This window comes from Rana temporaria, chromosome 5 (genome assembly GCF_905171775.1).
Source record: "Rana temporaria chromosome 5, aRanTem1.1, whole genome shotgun sequence".
Lineage (NCBI taxonomy): Eukaryota > Metazoa > Chordata > Amphibia > Anura > Ranidae > Rana > Rana temporaria.
Window position 1 is genome coordinate 329,860,492 of NC_053493.1, and position 17,301 is coordinate 329,877,792.

Genomic DNA, 17,301 nt, shown 5'->3' on the forward strand with positions numbered 1-17,301 from the left:
TTATTTCACTTGGGGAAAAGCAGGTACATTGGATACAAATTTAAACTTCTTCTCTAGTCCGATCCTCCCTATTAGAACAATACATTGAGGGAGGCAAGGGGGACTTCAGAGCCCTGAACTGAGTTGCAAGCCATCGTTTGCAGGCTTTACAATACCCAATGAAGGGACTGGCCTCTGGTGATGCACAGAAATGAAAGAAATCCTCCTACATACGTTGTACCTGTTAATCTACAGCTCTCTTTTTCTCTACATCTGTTCAAAGTCCAGAATTTATAAAGCTTGTCTGAGCTGACAGAAAAAAGGTGGCAGAGAGCTGAAGTCACACTCTGCAGAGCTCAGTAAGGAGAGCTCTAAGAGCTGATTGGAGGGAAGAGCGACACCTCCCTTTTACACGTCTCACAGGGACAAAGCAGATGCTATCAATCAGCTGGAGGTCCCTCCCCTGTCACCTTTTTTCTCTTGGCGTCAGGAAAACTGGTCAGCAGATGGCAGAGGAATGAAGCAGCATAAATGACATTTGGTTCTCCTAAATGTGACAAGTACACGCTACAGAGGCTTTGTTTGTAATTTCCTGTGTGGGGTTTACAAACCACTTTAACCACTTGCCTACTGTGCATCTACACCCCCTTCCTGCCCAGACAAAATTTTAGCTTCCGGCACTGCGTCGCTTTAACTGACAATTGTGCGACGTGGCTCCCAAACAAATTTGACGTCCTTTTTTTCCCCACAAATAGAGCTTTCTTTTGGTGGTATTTGTTTGCCTGTACGGTTTTTATTTTTTGGGCTATAAACAAAAAAAGGAGCATAAGTTTTGAAAAAAAACACAGTATTTGTGCTTTTTGCTATAATAAATATCCCATTTAAAAAAAAAAAATAAAAATTTTTTATCTCAGTTTAGGCCGATACGTATTCTTCTACATATTTTTGGTAAAAAAAATAAAATAAATAATAAATGAAATCGCAATAACCGTATAGTGACTGGTTTGCGCAAAAGTTATATTGCCTACAAAATAGGGGGCATAATTATGATTTTTTAAAAAAATAAATATTTTTTATTTATTTATTTTATTTTTTTTCGGGACTGCGACATTATAGCGGACACTTTTGACACATTTTTGGGACCATTCACATTTATACAGTGAACACTGCTATAAATATGCATTGATTACTGTATAAATGTGACTGGCAGGGAAGGGGTTAACCACTGGGGGGCAGGGAAGGGGCTAAATGTGTAGCCTTGGAGTGTTCTAACTGTAGGGGGAGGGGGGTGACTGGGGGAGGTGACCGATCTGTGTCCCTATGTACAAGGGACACAGCATCGGTCTCCTATCCCTGACAGGATGTGGAGCTCTGTGTTTATACACAGAGCTCCACGTCCCTGCTCAGCTACTGTGCAATCGCGGGTGCCTGGCGGCCATCGGGCACGCGCATTGTGTTCCCAGTGACGCGACGGGCGGCGCACGCGCGCGCCCCCTAGAGGCTTTAAATGACAGGACGTCAAATGACGTCCTGTCAGAACAATAGGGTATTCCGCCCGCCGTCATTTGATGGCGTGCGGTACCCTAGTGGTTAAAGTCGATAGTAGTTTGTTTTACATGCCCCTTTTTTCCTACTGCTTGTATTCTTGGTTTCCTGTACTGAATAGCAGGAATGGGTGATTATCCTGCTTATCTCCTTTTTATGTTGCTTTCTTGACGAGAAATTCTGATTATCTCAGACATTTCTTCATCAAATTGTTCCGTATCTCCCAGATACATGGTGTTCTTGTGTTGCAGCTATGGGGAAATAGTCTTCTTTGTCTATGAGTGTTCCCAGCTGCAAGCCTTTGTTTTCACATGGTCTTTCTGATTCAAGTTCCCGTGTTGCAATAGTAAACAATATTTACTCAGTACAAAATGAATAAGACAAATGTAGGTGGTGTAAGCCATAGTTCAATATGAGAATCTGCCAAAACTGCTTCAGCGACCAACATGTTTCTAAGCACACTGTTATGTAAAGGAGGTACTAGTAGCCTTTTTTTTGTCCGGTTTTACTTAAAGCAAACATATTTTCTTCAGTGTTATACAATAAACGTGTGAGAGGATTCTGTTTGACATAAAAAAAAATATGACACTGTACAAAGAAGCCTGGTTCTATGCAGACATTTGCAAAGTTCAGAAATGTATTTCTACACAGAGGCAGCCATTTTTGCCTGGGGTAGGTAGGCCCTGCTTCCTGTTTTGCAGTGCTATCAGTTCTTTACGGCTTATTTGCACAATGCCAGACTAGGTTTTCTGACCAAATAAAAATGGTAAAAATCACTTTGTGTCTAAAAGGGTTAATATTTGTAAGAGATCCCATGTATTCAATAGTACAGGCAGCCCCTTAGTTACAAACATCTGACTTACAAACAAAGGGAGACAACAGGAAGTGAGAGGAAATCTACACCCTAAGAATGCTTAAAGTGGTTGTAAACCCCCCTTGCACCTACAGGGTGCACCTGCAAGGTGAAAGAAATATCTCCTTAACCTACACGGTTAAGGAGATATTTGCAATAAGGAATGCACCGATGTCTACGGTGCAGGCGCACTGACCGTGCTGTTTTTTCTGAATGGCATTACAGTGTTGATGCCGTATTCCCGCGCGCATGCACGGCAGTGGCGTCCTCGCCGATCACAGGGCCGGAGCGGCGATAACCAGAAGAAGCTCCGAGGGGACATGGCGGTGGACGGGACCGAGGAGGACTTCGGGGGCTTCGTTCTCAGGTAAGTGCCACATAATGAGCTAGTTTGCTGTGCATACTAGCTCATTATGCCTTTCTATTGCAAGGGTTTATTTAAAAAAAAAAAAAATTGAGAGGGTTTACTTCCTCTTTAAAGAGGAGGTCCTGCAGCAAATTGTTTTTTTTGGTGTTCAATAGGTTTTCGCATTATAAATACTTACTCGTTTGTCATGAAATATCCCACATAATAGAGTGAAAATAATGCGCAACCTAAAAAAAATCGCATTAACAGGCGAGTATAAAAGTGTGTGTGTGTGTGTATATATGTATATGTATATATGTGTGTGTGTGTGTGTGTGTGTATATATAATATATATATATATATATATATATATATATACACACATACATACACACACACACACACACACAGTGCCTTGCGAAAGTATTCGCCCCCCTTGAACTTTGCGACCTTTCTTTATCGTTACATCACGGGACACAGAGCGGCATTCATTACTATATGGGTTATATGGAGTACCTTCAGGTGTAGACACTGGCAATCTTCAAACAGGAAATGCCCCTCCCTATATAACCCCCTCCCATAGGAGGAGTACCTCAGTTTTTACGCCAGTGTCTTAGGTGTTAGTCATGGTTTAGCTTGCCTCCGCATCCTTGGGATTAGGTGAGCTACCGGTTCTGTCCAAAAAAGCCTGCGCGCTAAAGTGGTCAGTAACCGGACCCCAAACCCTTGGGGTATAGCCCATAATGCTTTCTTTTTAAGAGAGCTGGACCCTGGGCCCAGAACTTAGAAACCTTTGGGGCGCCTAATGTTTTCTGTTTGCCAGGGTGCTGTATGGGCCCAGGACAGTGGATCCTTCATGGAAGAAGAAGGTTCCCAGGGCCTGAAGGTCTAGACATCCCCACGGAGACAGTTTTCATTTGAACCAGGATTTGGTATTACCATCCTTCTTCCCTAAACCTACTTCCAGAAAGGAAGGGTTGCTGCATACCTTGGATATTGTCAGGGCCATGAAGGCCTATCTTAAAGCTACAAAGAAGATCCGGAAGACAGATGTGCTGTTCATTCTACCGGATGGGCCCAAGAAGGGGCAGGCAGCTGCAAAGTCCACCATTTCTAGGTGGATTAAGCAATTAATCACTCAGGCCTACGGCTTGAAAGGGTTGCCTCCTCCAGTATCATTAAAGGCTCATTCTATAGAGCCATGGGCGCCTCCTGGGCAGCACACCACCAGATCTCTATGGCTCAAGTTTGCAAGGCGGCAACCTGGTCTTCTGTCCACACGTTTACAAAATTCTACAAGTTGGACGTAAGAAGGAATACTGATACTGCCTTCGGGCAGGCAGTGCTGCAGGCTGCAGTTTGAGACCCTCGGATTCCGGGGGCTCCTCTTTTTTTGAGTTAAATTTAAAATTTAAGATTATTTTTCTCAAATAAGTTGGATTTATTATGATTTGAGTATATCTCTAAATTAAATCCTTTTGTCTTGGAGATGTTCTCCCTCCCCTCATTGTAAGCATTGCTTTGGGACATCCCATATAGTAATGAATGCCGCTCTGTGTCCCGTGATGTAACGATAAAGAAAAAGAGATTTTTAATACAGCTTACCTGTAAAATCTTTTTCTTGGAGTACATCACGGGACACAGAGCTCCCACCCCTCTTTTGAGGACCATTTTGGGAGGCATACTGCTTGCTACAAAACTGAGGTACTCCTCCTATGGGAGGGGGTTATATAGGGAGGGGCATTTCCTGTTTGAAGATTGCCAGTGTCTACACCTGAAGGTACTCCATATAACCCATATAGTAATGAATGCCGCTCTGTGTCCCGTGATGTACTCCAAGAAAAAGATTTTACAGGTAAGCTGTATTAAAAATCTCTTTTTTGCCACATTTCAGGCTTCAAACATGAAGATATAAAACTATTTTTTTTTTTTTTTTTTTGAAGAATCAACAACAAGTGGGACACAATCATGAAGTGGAATGTATTTTATTGGATATTTCAAACTTTTTTAACTAATAAAAAACTGAAAAATTGGGCGTGCAAAACTATTCAGCCCCTTTACTTTCAGTGCAGCAAACTCTCTTCAGAAGTTCAGTGAGGATCTCTGAATGATCCAATGTTGACCTAAATGACTAATGATGATAAATAGAATCCCCATGTGTGTAATCAAGTCTCTGTATAAATGCACCTGCACTGTAATAGTCTCAGAGGTCCGTTTAAAGCGCAGAGAGCATGGGTGCTCAACCTGTGGCTCTCCAGCTGTTGCGGAACTACAATTCACATGAGGCATTGCAAGCCGCTGACAGGTACAAGCATGTCTCCCAAAGGCTGAGGCATTATGGGAATTGTAGTTTTGCAACAGCTGGAGAGCAACAGGTTGAGCACCCATGGCAGAGAGCATCATGAAGAACAAGGAACACACCAGGCAGGTCCGAGATACTGTTGTGGAGAAGTTTAAAGCCGGATTTGGATACAAAAAGATTTCCCAAGCTTTAAACATCCCAAGGAGCACTGTGCAAGCGATAATATTGAAATGGAAGGAGTATCAGACCGCTGCAAATCTACGAAGACCTGGCCGTCCCTCTAAACTTTCAGCTCATACAAGGAGAAGACTCAGAGATGCAGCCAAGAGGCCCATGATCACTCTGGATGAACTGCAGAGATCTACAGCTGAGGTGGGAGACTCTGTCCATAGGACAACAATCAGTCCCTGTATACTGCACAAATCTGGCCTTTATGGAAGAGTGGCAAGAAGAAAGCCATTTCTTAAAGATATCCATAAAAAGTGTTGTTTAACCACTTGCCGTCGCCGCACCGTCATAATACGTCCACAAGGTGGCTCTCCTAGGCGAGATCACGTATTATGACGTCCTACCTTTTAGCCGCCACTAGGGGCGTACGCGCGCCGCCGGAGGCGCGCGCGCGCGCCCCCCGCTCGCCCCCGACTCCCGTGCGTGTGCCCGGCGGGCGCGATCGCCGCCGGGCACACGCGATCGCTCGGTACAGAGCGGGGAACGGGAGCTGTGTGTGTAAACACACAGCTCTCGTTCCTGTCAGCAGGGGAAATGCTTTTCTTCGGTTCATACACTGTATGAACCGAGGATCAGTGTTTCCCCTAGTGAGGCCACCCCCCCCCCACAGTAAGAACACACCCAGGCATACTTAACCCCTTCCCCGCCCCCTAGTGTTAACCCCTTCACTGCCAGTGGCATTTTTATAGTAATCAAATGCATTTTTATAGCACTGATCGCTATAAAAATGCCAATGGTCCCAAAAATGTGTCAAAAATGTCCAAAGTGTCCGCCATAATGTCGCAATACCGAAAAAAAAATAGCTGATCGCCGCCATTACTAGTAAAAAAAATATTAATAAAAATGCCATAAAAATACCCCCTATTTTGTAAACGCTATAACTTTTGCGCAAACCAATCAATAAACGCTTATTGCGATTTTTTTTTACGAAAAATATGTAGAAGAATACGTATCGGCCTAAACTGAGGAAAAAAAATGTTTTTTTATATATTTTTGGGGGATATTTATTACAGCAAAAAGTAAAAAATATTCATTTTTTTCAAAATTGTCGTTCTATTTTTGTTTATAGCGCAAAAAATAAAAAACGCAGAGGTGATCAAATACCACCAAAAGAAAGCTCTATTTGTGGGAAAAAAAGGACGCCAATTTTGTTTGGGAGCCACGTCGCACGACCGCGCAATTGTCTGTTAAAGCGACGCAGTCCCGAATCGCAAAAAGTACTCTGGTCTTTGGGCAGCAATATGGTCCGGGGGGTAAGTGGTTAAAGTTTGCCACAAGCCACCTGGGAGACACACCAAGCATGTGGAAGAAGGTGCTCTGGTCAGATGAAACAAAAATTGAACTTTTTGGCAACAATGCAAAACGTTATGTTTGGCGTAAAAGCAACACCCTAAACACACCATCCCCACTGTCAAACATGGTGGTGGTGGCAGCATCATGGTTTGGGCCTGCTTTTCTTCAGCAGGGACAGGGAAGATGGTTAAAATTGATGGGAAGATGGATTGGTCCTGTATTTGGCTCCTTCTGGAAGAAAACCTGATGGGGTCTGCAAAAGACCTGAGACTGGGACGGAGATTTGTCTTCAAACAAGACAATGTTGCCAAATCTACAATGGAATGGTTCACAAAAAAACATATCCAGGTGTTAGAATGGCCAAGTCAAAGTCCAGACCTGAATCCAATCGAGAATCTGTGGAAAGAACTGAAAACTGCTGTTCACAAACGCTCTCCATCCAACCTCACTGAGCTCGAGCTGTTTTGCAAGGAGGAATGGGCAAAAATTTCAGTCTCTCGATGTGCAAAACTGATAGAGACATACCCCAAGCGACTTACAGCTGTAATCGCAGCAAAAGGTGGCGCTACAAAGTATTTACTTAAGGGGGCTGAATAATTTTGCACGCCCAATTTTTCAGTTTTTTATTTGTTAAAAAGGTTTGAAATATCCAATAAATTTTGTTCCACCTCATGATTGTGTCCCACTTGTTGTTGATTCTTCAAAAAAAATTTGTTTTATATCTTTGTTTGAAGCCTGAAATGTGGCAAAAGGTCGCAAAGTTCAAGGGGGCCGAATACTTTCGCAAGGCACTGTATATACCATATGGAAAAAACTGCAAAGATTCGATTAAACACAGGAGCAGGGGTACAAATCTTCAGTTTATGCTTCCATCAGGTAAAGGTAGATAAATTGTCCGCTTACCGACTCAGGTGGATCTCTGCTACGGAGATCAAATGGGCTCAGCACATAGGTGTTAATTCACCAGGCTCTTCGCGATCTTTTTTCACCTCTCCATGGGATACCAAACAACCTTAGGATCAGCTGGATGTTTCTCCCAGGACATATACACTTATCTCCTCCAGGGATATTTATAGGTAAAGGCGTTCAAAGAGCAGGTTTGAGCATATTAAAAATGAAAAAGAGAGGAAAACGTCATGGTGCAGTATATCAAAAAACACACCCTTTATTAAAATACCGGGTTACTGACATCCAGATAAAAATGAATACAAAAAACAGACTGCCAGCGGCGGCTCACACCGAACCAGCTGGAGTGTGATGACGTCGGAGTCCTTAGCTCCAGAGCTATCTTGAAACGGCAGTAATACGGTATTTACAGAGCAAAAAAATCTGGGTGGAACCCTGCTTTAAAATATTGATTACTTGTGGCTCCTCGTTTAATAGCCATTGCGGACGGCTCACGCGGGAGTGACATCTTCGCTGCTCCTGCTCATCACAGCGCTGGAGCCAAGATATGCAGGAGTAAGTCCTGGAGAGATTGCGCAGACTGAGGAGGGCAAGAAGCACCGCTGCGGGGGCTTCGATCTCAGGTAAGTACTTCATAATGAGTTAGTATGCTATGCATACTAGCTCATCATGCTTTTGTCTTGCAGGGTGCTTGGAGGGGAAAAAAAAAGGGATTTACTTTCTCTTTAAGTGAGGAGAGCCTGTATAAAAAAAAAAAAAAAAAACACAAAATGACTTCAAACCTAATTCTAGCTAGAACCTTTTAGATTGGGGTAGTGGGGAAGGTCTTTATTCCTTTTGCATGTAATCGACTATCGAAAGCCTTTAATTTTTATGAACCAGTATTTTTTTTGTGTTTTAACCTTTGCTGCTCTCCTCAATAGACACCCAATAGAAAGTTGCGGTCAATCACAAGTGAACAGTATTTTAATAAATCACCGATGCAATAGACGCACAATAATTTTTCGTGTATGTATATGTGTGTATATATGTGTGTGTGTGTGTGTGTATGCCCCTTTAGGAGATATTAATTTTACATACAGATACGTTTTATTATAAGCTTACTTGTATGTAAAATCAGAGGGGAGTTTACTAGCTTGGGTTTAGTTTTAGAGTCCTGTTAAAGTGATTGGGCCTGGATTACTTTTGCCTGAAAGCCGAGAGTTGGCTGTAAAAATCAGTATCAAGCTCACTGCTGTAGCAGCCGTTACCAGTTTAACCACTTCAGTACTGACACTTTCACCACCTTCCTGCCCAGGCCAATTGTCTGATTTCAGTGCTGTTACACTTTGAATGACAATTACTCGGGCAACACTGTACTTTGAATAAAACATTTTTTATAAAAAAAAATGTTTTAGCAGATAGAGCTTTCCTTTGGTGGTATATAAAAACAAGTGGCGATTATTTTTTTATACAAATGACCAGAGATATCACATGGTACAGATGCACTGTGATTGGCCATATATGTACCATGTGATCATTGTGGCCAATCGGAGATCAACACAATAATACACAATGAATGGCTATGATTGAAAGCCGTTTATTGTGTACAGCTGTCATGTGATCGCTGTGATTACTTTGTATCGTCAGAGGCTGGTACAAGGATTTGTCATCTGCTGACCTGCAGATCATGCCACTGCAGGTCCCATCCTGGGAGGATGTCATGTGACAATAGGCTTGGTGGAAAGCATTTAAACTCCTTGAATACCAGGAGGGAAAGGGGAAACGGGGACCAGTTTTTGACATGTCCCTTTCCCCATATCTGGGAGACTGGCCACAGCCTGTCTCCTCCTTCCCTCGCCCGCCGGGCCACTTGGAAAGCGCAGCTCACTTCGCATGTGCAGTAGGGAACTATCAGTAAAGCCGAAAGGCTTCACTGCCTGGTTCCCTCACCAGGAATGGTGGTGGAAGCACCCGATGATTGGCCTTTGGGGCCGAGATCGCCCTGATTCCCTGGTAAGTGCCCTAATATTAACCACTTCCCTACCGTAGGACGTCATATGACGTCCTGGACTTTAGTGGGGGATATCTGAATGATGCCTGCAGCTACAGGCATCATTCAGATATTCTCCTTTTCAGGCAGCGATCCTGCGCACCATAAGAATGATCATGGCGCCGGTTCCACCGCTTGATCGTTCTTATAGGCGGCGGAAAGGGGACGAACCCCCCCCTCCCTGCTTGCGGAGGATAGAGATTTGTCTTTTTTTTCCTCGTCTCATGCTTTCCAGCCTGAAGGAGAGATGTGGGGTCTTATTGACATTGACCCCGCATCTCTCCATAAAGAGGTCCTGTCGCACACTATTCCTATTACAACGGATGTTTACATTCCTTGTGATTGGGAATAAAAGTGATCAAAAAAATAAAAATGTAAAAAAAAAATGTAAGTAAAAAATAAAATATATATATTTTAAAACGCCCCTGTCCCCAGTAGCTCGCGCTCAGAAGCGAACACGCACGTAAGTCCCGCCCACATATGTAAACAGCATTCAAACCACACATGAGCTATCGCCGCATGCGTTGGAGCAATAATTCTAGCACTAGACCTACTCTGTAACTCTAAAATGGTAACCTGTAAAAAAAATTAATGCATCGCCTATGGAGATTTTTAAGTTTGGAGCCATTCCATGAGTGTGCGCAATTCTAGAGCGTGACAAGTTGGGCATCTATTTACTTGTCATAACATCATCTTTCACATTATACAAAAAAATTGGGCTAACTTTTTACTGTTTTTTTATTCATGAAACCGTGTGTGTGTGTGTGTGTGTAATATATGTAATTATATATATAATGTTTAGGGGTTCTGAGTAATTTTCTAGCAAAAAAATTGTTATTTTTTTTATTTTTATTTTTTACATGAAGTGCCAGAATAGGCCTGGTATGGAAGTGGTTAAAAATCGCCAGCTACAGCTTTTTCTCTCATTGAGCAGTTAGTGTTCTGAGCAAGTTAGTTTTTGCTAAGTTTACAGACTAGACTTGTTAAGTTGATGGGCCGAATTAAAAATGTGTTTAGCGATGTTTATTGCGAAATATACATTGTGACCGGTTTCAGTTGGCTTGTACAGTATGTCTATCTGCGAAGGTGTCCATTAGCACATTCACAAGTGCAGGTATTGTAAAAACAGACGGTCTGTCGGGTTTGATGATCCTGCTAAAAGGTTTTTCCTAAGAGGTAACACATTTGTCACTGTTTTGGTTGCCTCCTATTGAATTATAGATGTGTATAAATGAACACTTTGTGCTGCTTTATGATTTTAACTTCTTTTTTTTTTTTTCAGTTGCAGTGCAGAACGGTTCAATGCATCAGAAAGATGCAGTAAACGATGACGACTTTGAGCCATATCTAACTAGCCAGACGAATCAGGTTGGTTAACATTGCAGCTTGTGAAGTTGAACGCATTAAATTTGTTGCTGTTAGTGACTTCTAGGATTCAGCTTATTAATGTTTAGGAATATGGGAGCTACCAGGGCTTTATCAATGCTAATTCCATTCCTTGGGTCAAAGGTGCCGAGGCAAACCAGTTATTAGGGTAATACATTTTTTAGTCCTGAAACCACCTTTTGGTAGCATGGCTTACTCCAAAAGGGCTCAGAGTTTACATAGCGCTGTCCTGTTCTGAAGGTGAGACCTGTAAATCTCTGATTAACCTCCTAAGTAATTGCTTTACTTTCCTTTAACGCAGTATTGACCCTAAAATCCTAATGTATTGCAGCTTACCAATCATTAGAACTGGTCACTGCATTCTTCTTCCCTTTTTGTATATATTTTATATATATATATTTTTTTAGCCTTTTTCCCTCTGTTATTACCTGGTGATCTGGCCATTAACACAGCTCTGGATGAAGGAGAATGGGGGGCACAGTAGACAGTTGCATTGTTAATCTGGGGAGAAGGGTGTATAAAGCCCTGACGGCAGGAACTGGACAACTTTTGACGACTTCTGGTACGTGTGTACAGTTGTCTGTCGGCTTCTGTTGAAAGGTTATGCTGGAAAACCAGCATTCGATCAGTGCTTGCAGCTAGGAGGTTGAGCCTCCCTACGGTCACCAACATAACTTCTGTTGGTACAGTAATCCTTCAATCCACTTTTCCAGTGGTCCATTGAAAGCATCTTCTCTGTGCCAGCTTTCAGCCATCTTCATTGGCTGGCACAGGATGACGTCACTCCTGTGCAGTAGGCAGTCAGTCTGGCACTCGGAGACTTGCCCGAAGCTGTAAGCTAAGCTGCGTATGCTCGGCTCTGTTTACAGCGCCAGAGACGACAGCGAGCAGGTAGGGGAAATTTTTAGTGCAGAAGATACATTGCAGGTCTCTCCTGCAATAAAAACCTGCCTGCTCGCCATTTGTTAGAAAAATAAAATGGGGTTGGGACTTTGTATGAGGCATGTGGTATGCACCACCACAGGCCTCCATCCCTGTAAGGGTATAAAAAATGAAGGGTTGGGACTTTAAATGAGATGTGATTATAGCAGTATGCGATATATATATATATATATATATATATATATATATATATATATATATATATATATATATATATATATATATATATATATATATATATATATATATAAAAATTGTTTCCATAATAAGTCCCAACCCTCCATTTTTTATGCTCGCCATTTGTTACAGCGGAAATTCAGTTCTGCTTTAATTAACAGATGTGCCTGTAGCTAAGCATATGAGAGTAGATAAAGCTCCTGCTGCCCATGCCACTAAACTACTTTTTCAACTGGAGGAATTGCTGCCTGTAGTCTGCTCAGAGATCGACACTCCTGGAAGTGTCGATCTTCTGTGCCCCACGCCCCACACACACTGGACTTGTTGGTTCTTCCCACCAAACCCTGAATTATTAGACGCAGTGGTGATGTAAAGATGGGTAGGAGGAACCACTTAGTGCTGGGGAGGGGGGGCACAGTAGAGTGACACTCCCAGAGTGTTGGTTTCTGAACTGACTTGTGACAGTGATTTCTCAAAGCAATGTCCAGTAGAGAGGTATTTACTGTCGTCTTTACAGGTACAACTGTGTATCTATAAGAATTAAAGCCCTGGTACCTGCACCCTCAAAACTGAGTCAGCCTAAAAAGCAGCCATGTTTTAATTCTGTAAAATCTAGAATACTTAACATTGGCTGCGCCTCATATAGCAGGGGTAACTTCACGCCGGAAAAAGCCTTACGTAAACGGCGTATCTGTACTGCGACGGCCGGGCGTACGTTCGTGAATAGGCGTATCTAGCTGATTTACATATTCTAGGCGTAAATCGGCGTACACGCCCCTAGCGGCCAGCGTAAATATGCATTTAAGATACGACGGCGTAGGAGACTTACGCCGGTCATATCTTAGCAACATTTAAGCGTATTTCAGTTTGAGCATACGCTTAAAGTTGCAACGGCGCGGATTCGGACTTACGACGGCATATCTACTAATAAGCCCGTCGTAAGTCTTTCTGAATCCGGCCCATAGAAAATAAAGAAAATATGGAAAAAAAATTGCATACATTTTGAGATACAATGTTTAGTGACTACCAAGAGTATACTTTGCATAAGTTATCTTTGGCTAAAGCCCTGTCGTTTAGTAGGTCTGGAGATGATGGCAGCTAAAGGAATGTCTGGACCCTTCCAATGCCCAAATTTTTGCTGAAGTTGAAATAATACATATGTATGGTTTTCTAGAGCATTGGTCTCCAAATTTTCTAAACAAAGGGCCAGGTTATTTTCCTTCAGACTTTAAGGAGGGCCAGACTGTGGCCATTGGGAGTATAAAGTGTCCTGGCATCAGTGGGAGTAAGCAATGTATCTTTGGTATTGAGGGAGGAATGGCACCCTGTTGGTGTTCGTGGGAGAAATGGTGCCCCATTGTTGCTATCAGTGGGAGAAATGGTGCTCCATCATTGGTGTCGGTGGGGAGGAATATAGTGCCCTATTATTGGTGTCACTAGTTGCCGCAGTTTGGAGACCACTGTTCTAGAGACTATGGCCTCATTCACACGAGGCGGACTCCATTGCTACGCCTGCTCCCGCCAGCTCAGCGGGAGATTAGTCCGCAGATCTCCGCTGAGCCGACGGATGACAAGCTCCTCTCTGCTCACTGAGCGGGGAGGGGCTTGTCGGGCACTGCTGTCTCCTATGGAGCGATCTGACGAAAACGGACAGCATGTCCGTTTTCATCAGATCTTATCCGATCCGCCATGGACGGATGGGGACATCTGTTTTTAGCGGGTCGGATGTCAGCGGACATGTCTCCGCTGACATCCGACGCTCCATAGGGATGCATGGAGCGGCCGTTCAGGTCCACCGTCAAAACTGACAGGCGGATCCGCTGAGCAGGCAGATGACAGGTCCGTCCCCGCTCACTGTGCTTAGACGGATCTGTCAGAGTCCCGCTCTCCTCTATGGGGAAATCTGATGAAAATGGACTGCCTGTCTGTTTTTTCATTTGATCCCTTCTGATACGCCAGATGGATGGAAAATAGGGCCACAATCTGTCTGGATTTGGCAGACTGGATCGGATAGCAGTGGGTGTCGGCAGATATTTCACCGCTGACATCCACTGCCCTATAGGGGTGAATGGATCGTCCGATCGGGTCTGCCTGAAAAACTGACAGGCAGACCTGATCCGCAAGCCTGTGTGAAAGGGGTCTTAATGAGTAGAGTCCTTTTTGCTGCATTTCAAAATCAACACATGATGCTGGTATGATTGGGATTCGATTGGCAATCAGTGTTTAGTTTCCAGGCCCCACTGAATTCTCTCTAATGGAGAGCACTTTAGTCCAGGCATACCGGGACATCCTGCTAAACGAGATGTGATTTTTGTTTTAAAACTTTATTTTGTTTATATGACCAAAACTGTCTAAAACCCTTTATAATATTTAATAGGTTTTGGTGCTTGTTTGCTGCTATTTACTGTTTTATACGCATGCCTTAATTTTGTCCAATGAACTTTAAACCTACCTTTTTTGTTTTCTGTTGCAGAGTAATAGCTATCCACCAATGTCAGACCCATATATGCCTAGTTATTATGCTCCATCCATTGGATTTCCTTATTCCCTTGGTGAGGCAGCATGGTCAACTGCTGGAGACCCACCAATGCCGTACTTGTATGGACAGATGAGCAATGGAGAACACCACTACATACCGGATGGAGTGTTTAGTCAGCCTGGAGCTTTGGGGAACACTCCTCCTTTCCTTAGCCAGCATGGGTTTAATTTTTTTCCTGGGAATGCAGATTTCTCCACATGGGGGACTAGTGGATCTCAGGGACAATCAACACAAAGTTCTGCATATAGCAGCAGCTATGGATATCCTCCTAGTTCCCTTGGTAGAGCCATCGCTGACGGACAAGCTGGTTTTGGCAGCGATACTCTGAGCAAAGTGCCGGGCATTAACAGCATTGAGCAAGGAATGACGGGACTGAAAATCGGTGGAGACATGACAGCTGCTGTGACAAAAACGGTTGGGTCAGCATTGACTAGTGCAGGGATGACTAGTATAGCTGCAAACAACGTGCCCCCAGTTAGCAGTTCAGCACCGAAGCCAACCTCATGGGCTGCCATTGCTCGAAAACCAGCGAAACCTCAGCCTAAACTAAAACCCAAGGGCAATGTGGGTGTTGGTAGTACTGCAGTTCCTCCTCCGCCTATAAAACACAACATTAATATTGGAACTTGGGATGATAAGGGGGCTGTTGTAAAGGCCCCACTATCTCAACCAGTTATGCCACCTCAGCCTGTAATTCAACAGCCTCAGCCATTAAATCAACCTCTACCAATGGTGCAAAACCAACTGCCTCAACAGCAGCTACAGCAGCAACCACAGCAGCAACAAGGACCTCAGCAGCAGGCCCCAACACATCAGGTGCAGCAACAGCTTCAAAACCGCTGGGTGGCACCTAGGAACAGGGGAGTGGGCTTCAATCAGAACAATGTCTCTGGGAATGAGAACTTTAGCTTAGGTGTTGTGCCTGTTAGCTCCTCACCTTCTGGTGTTGAGGTTCACCCTGTACTGGAGAAACTGAAGGCCATAAACAACTATAATCCCAAAGACTTTGATTGGAGTCTGAAAAACGGGCGAGTGTTTATAATCAAAAGCTACTCTGAGGATGACATTCACCGTTCTATCAAGTACTCAATTTGGTGCAGTACTGAACATGGCAATAAGCGTTTGGATGCTGCTTATCGATCTTTGAATGGGAAAGGCCCGCTTTATTTACTCTTCAGCGTAAATGGAAGTGGACATTTTTGTGGAGTTGCAGAAATGAAGTCTGTAGTGGACTACAATGCATATGCTGGAGTTTGGTCCCAAGACAAATGGAAGGGAAAGTTTGAAGTCAAATGGGTCTTTGTGAAAGACGTTCCCAATAACCAACTGCGACACATTCGTTTGGAAAACAACGATAATAAGCCTGTTACCAACTCAAGGGACACTCAAGAGGTACCCCTAGAAAAAGCCAAGCAAGTTCTTAAAATTATTGCAACTTTCAAGCATACAACCTCTATCTTTGATGACTTTGCACATTATGAGAAGCGTCAAGAAGAGGAGGAAGCCATGCGTAGGGTAAGTGACTGACCGGTTTTGACTACATCACGTGGCTGTGTGCTTCCAGATTATCTTATATTTTGGGACCACATATTGAGCTATTTGACACGCCATTCTCATCATAAATGCTGTTGGCATATGTCCCCCCAAGCCATTGAATGTCACTGATCTATAGACAATTGTTCTTTTTAAAGTAGAAATTCACCTTAAAACTAAAATCTGTTAGGTAGATTCAGTAAGAGTTAGGCTGACTTATCAGTAGATAAGTCGACCTAACTCAGAATCTACGCCGACCTATGTTTAAGCGTATGCTCAAACAGAGATACGCTTAAACATATCTAAGATACGACGGCTTGCGCCGTCCTATCTTAGGTTGCAATATTTTGGATGGCCGCTAGGTGGCGCTTCCATTGCGGCCGGCGTAGAATATGTAAATGAGTTTATACGCCGATTCACGAATGTACGCCCGGCCGCCGCAGTCGATTTACGCCGTTTCCGTAGCGCATTACAGGCCTAAAGTTATTCCATCTATTAGGTGGAATAACAATGTTAAAGTATGGCCGCCGTTCCCGCTGCGAGATTCGAATTTTTAACGTCGTTTGCGTAAGTCGTCCGCGAATCGGGATTTACGTCGCTTACGTCCACGTCGAAATCAATATGCCCGTGTGGCGTACGTAACCGCAATGCACACTGGGAAATGTAGTCGCCCGGCGCATGTGCAGTGAAAAAAAACGTGAGCTCAAGCCTCATTACCATCAAACACGCCCCCCTCCAAGTCATTTGAATTCGGCACCCTTACGCCCGCCCGCTTTAGGCTACGCCGCCGTATATTAGCAGGCAAGTATATTGAGAATCATTACTAGCCTAGCTAATTTACGGCGGCGTAGCCTAAACAGGCTAAGCTACGCCGCCGTAATTTTGCACTATTTTACCTGAATCTACCTATGTAATTTTACTGGCATCCGTAATCTAAGGCCGCGTACACACGGTCGGTCAAAACCGATGGAAACGGACTGAAGGACCGTTTTATCGGTTCAAACCGATGGTGTATGGGCCCCATCGGTCAGTTATCCTTTGGTCAAAAATTGTAGAACTTGCTTTAAAATTGAACCGATGGACGCCTAACCGATGGGTAAAAACCGACGGTTAGTATGCAAAAGCATCGGTTAAAAACCCGCGCATGCTCAGAATCAAGTCGACGCATGCATGGAAGCATTGAACTTCCATTTTTCTCAGCACGTCGTTGTGTTTGACGTCACCACGTTGGACTCGATCG

General features: G+C 43.7%; 1 protein-coding gene across 5 annotated transcripts in view; it reads left to right on the forward strand.

Annotated features, from left to right (window-relative positions):
• The window catches only part of YTHDF3 (YTH N6-methyladenosine RNA binding protein 3), a 59,134-nt gene that overhangs the window by 18,600 nt on the left and 23,233 nt on the right, over positions 1-17,301 (forward strand). For all 5 annotated transcript variants that reach the window (XM_040354274.1, XM_040354272.1, XM_040354275.1 and 2 more), the window contains 2 exons: positions 10,767-10,852; positions 14,463-16,043. In XM_040354274.1, the coding sequence (XP_040210208.1) occupies positions 10,787-10,852; positions 14,463-16,043 (1,647 nt within the window). In that variant the 5' untranslated portion in view covers positions 10,767-10,786. The remainder of the gene's footprint in view (positions 1-10,766; positions 10,853-14,462; positions 16,044-17,301) is intronic.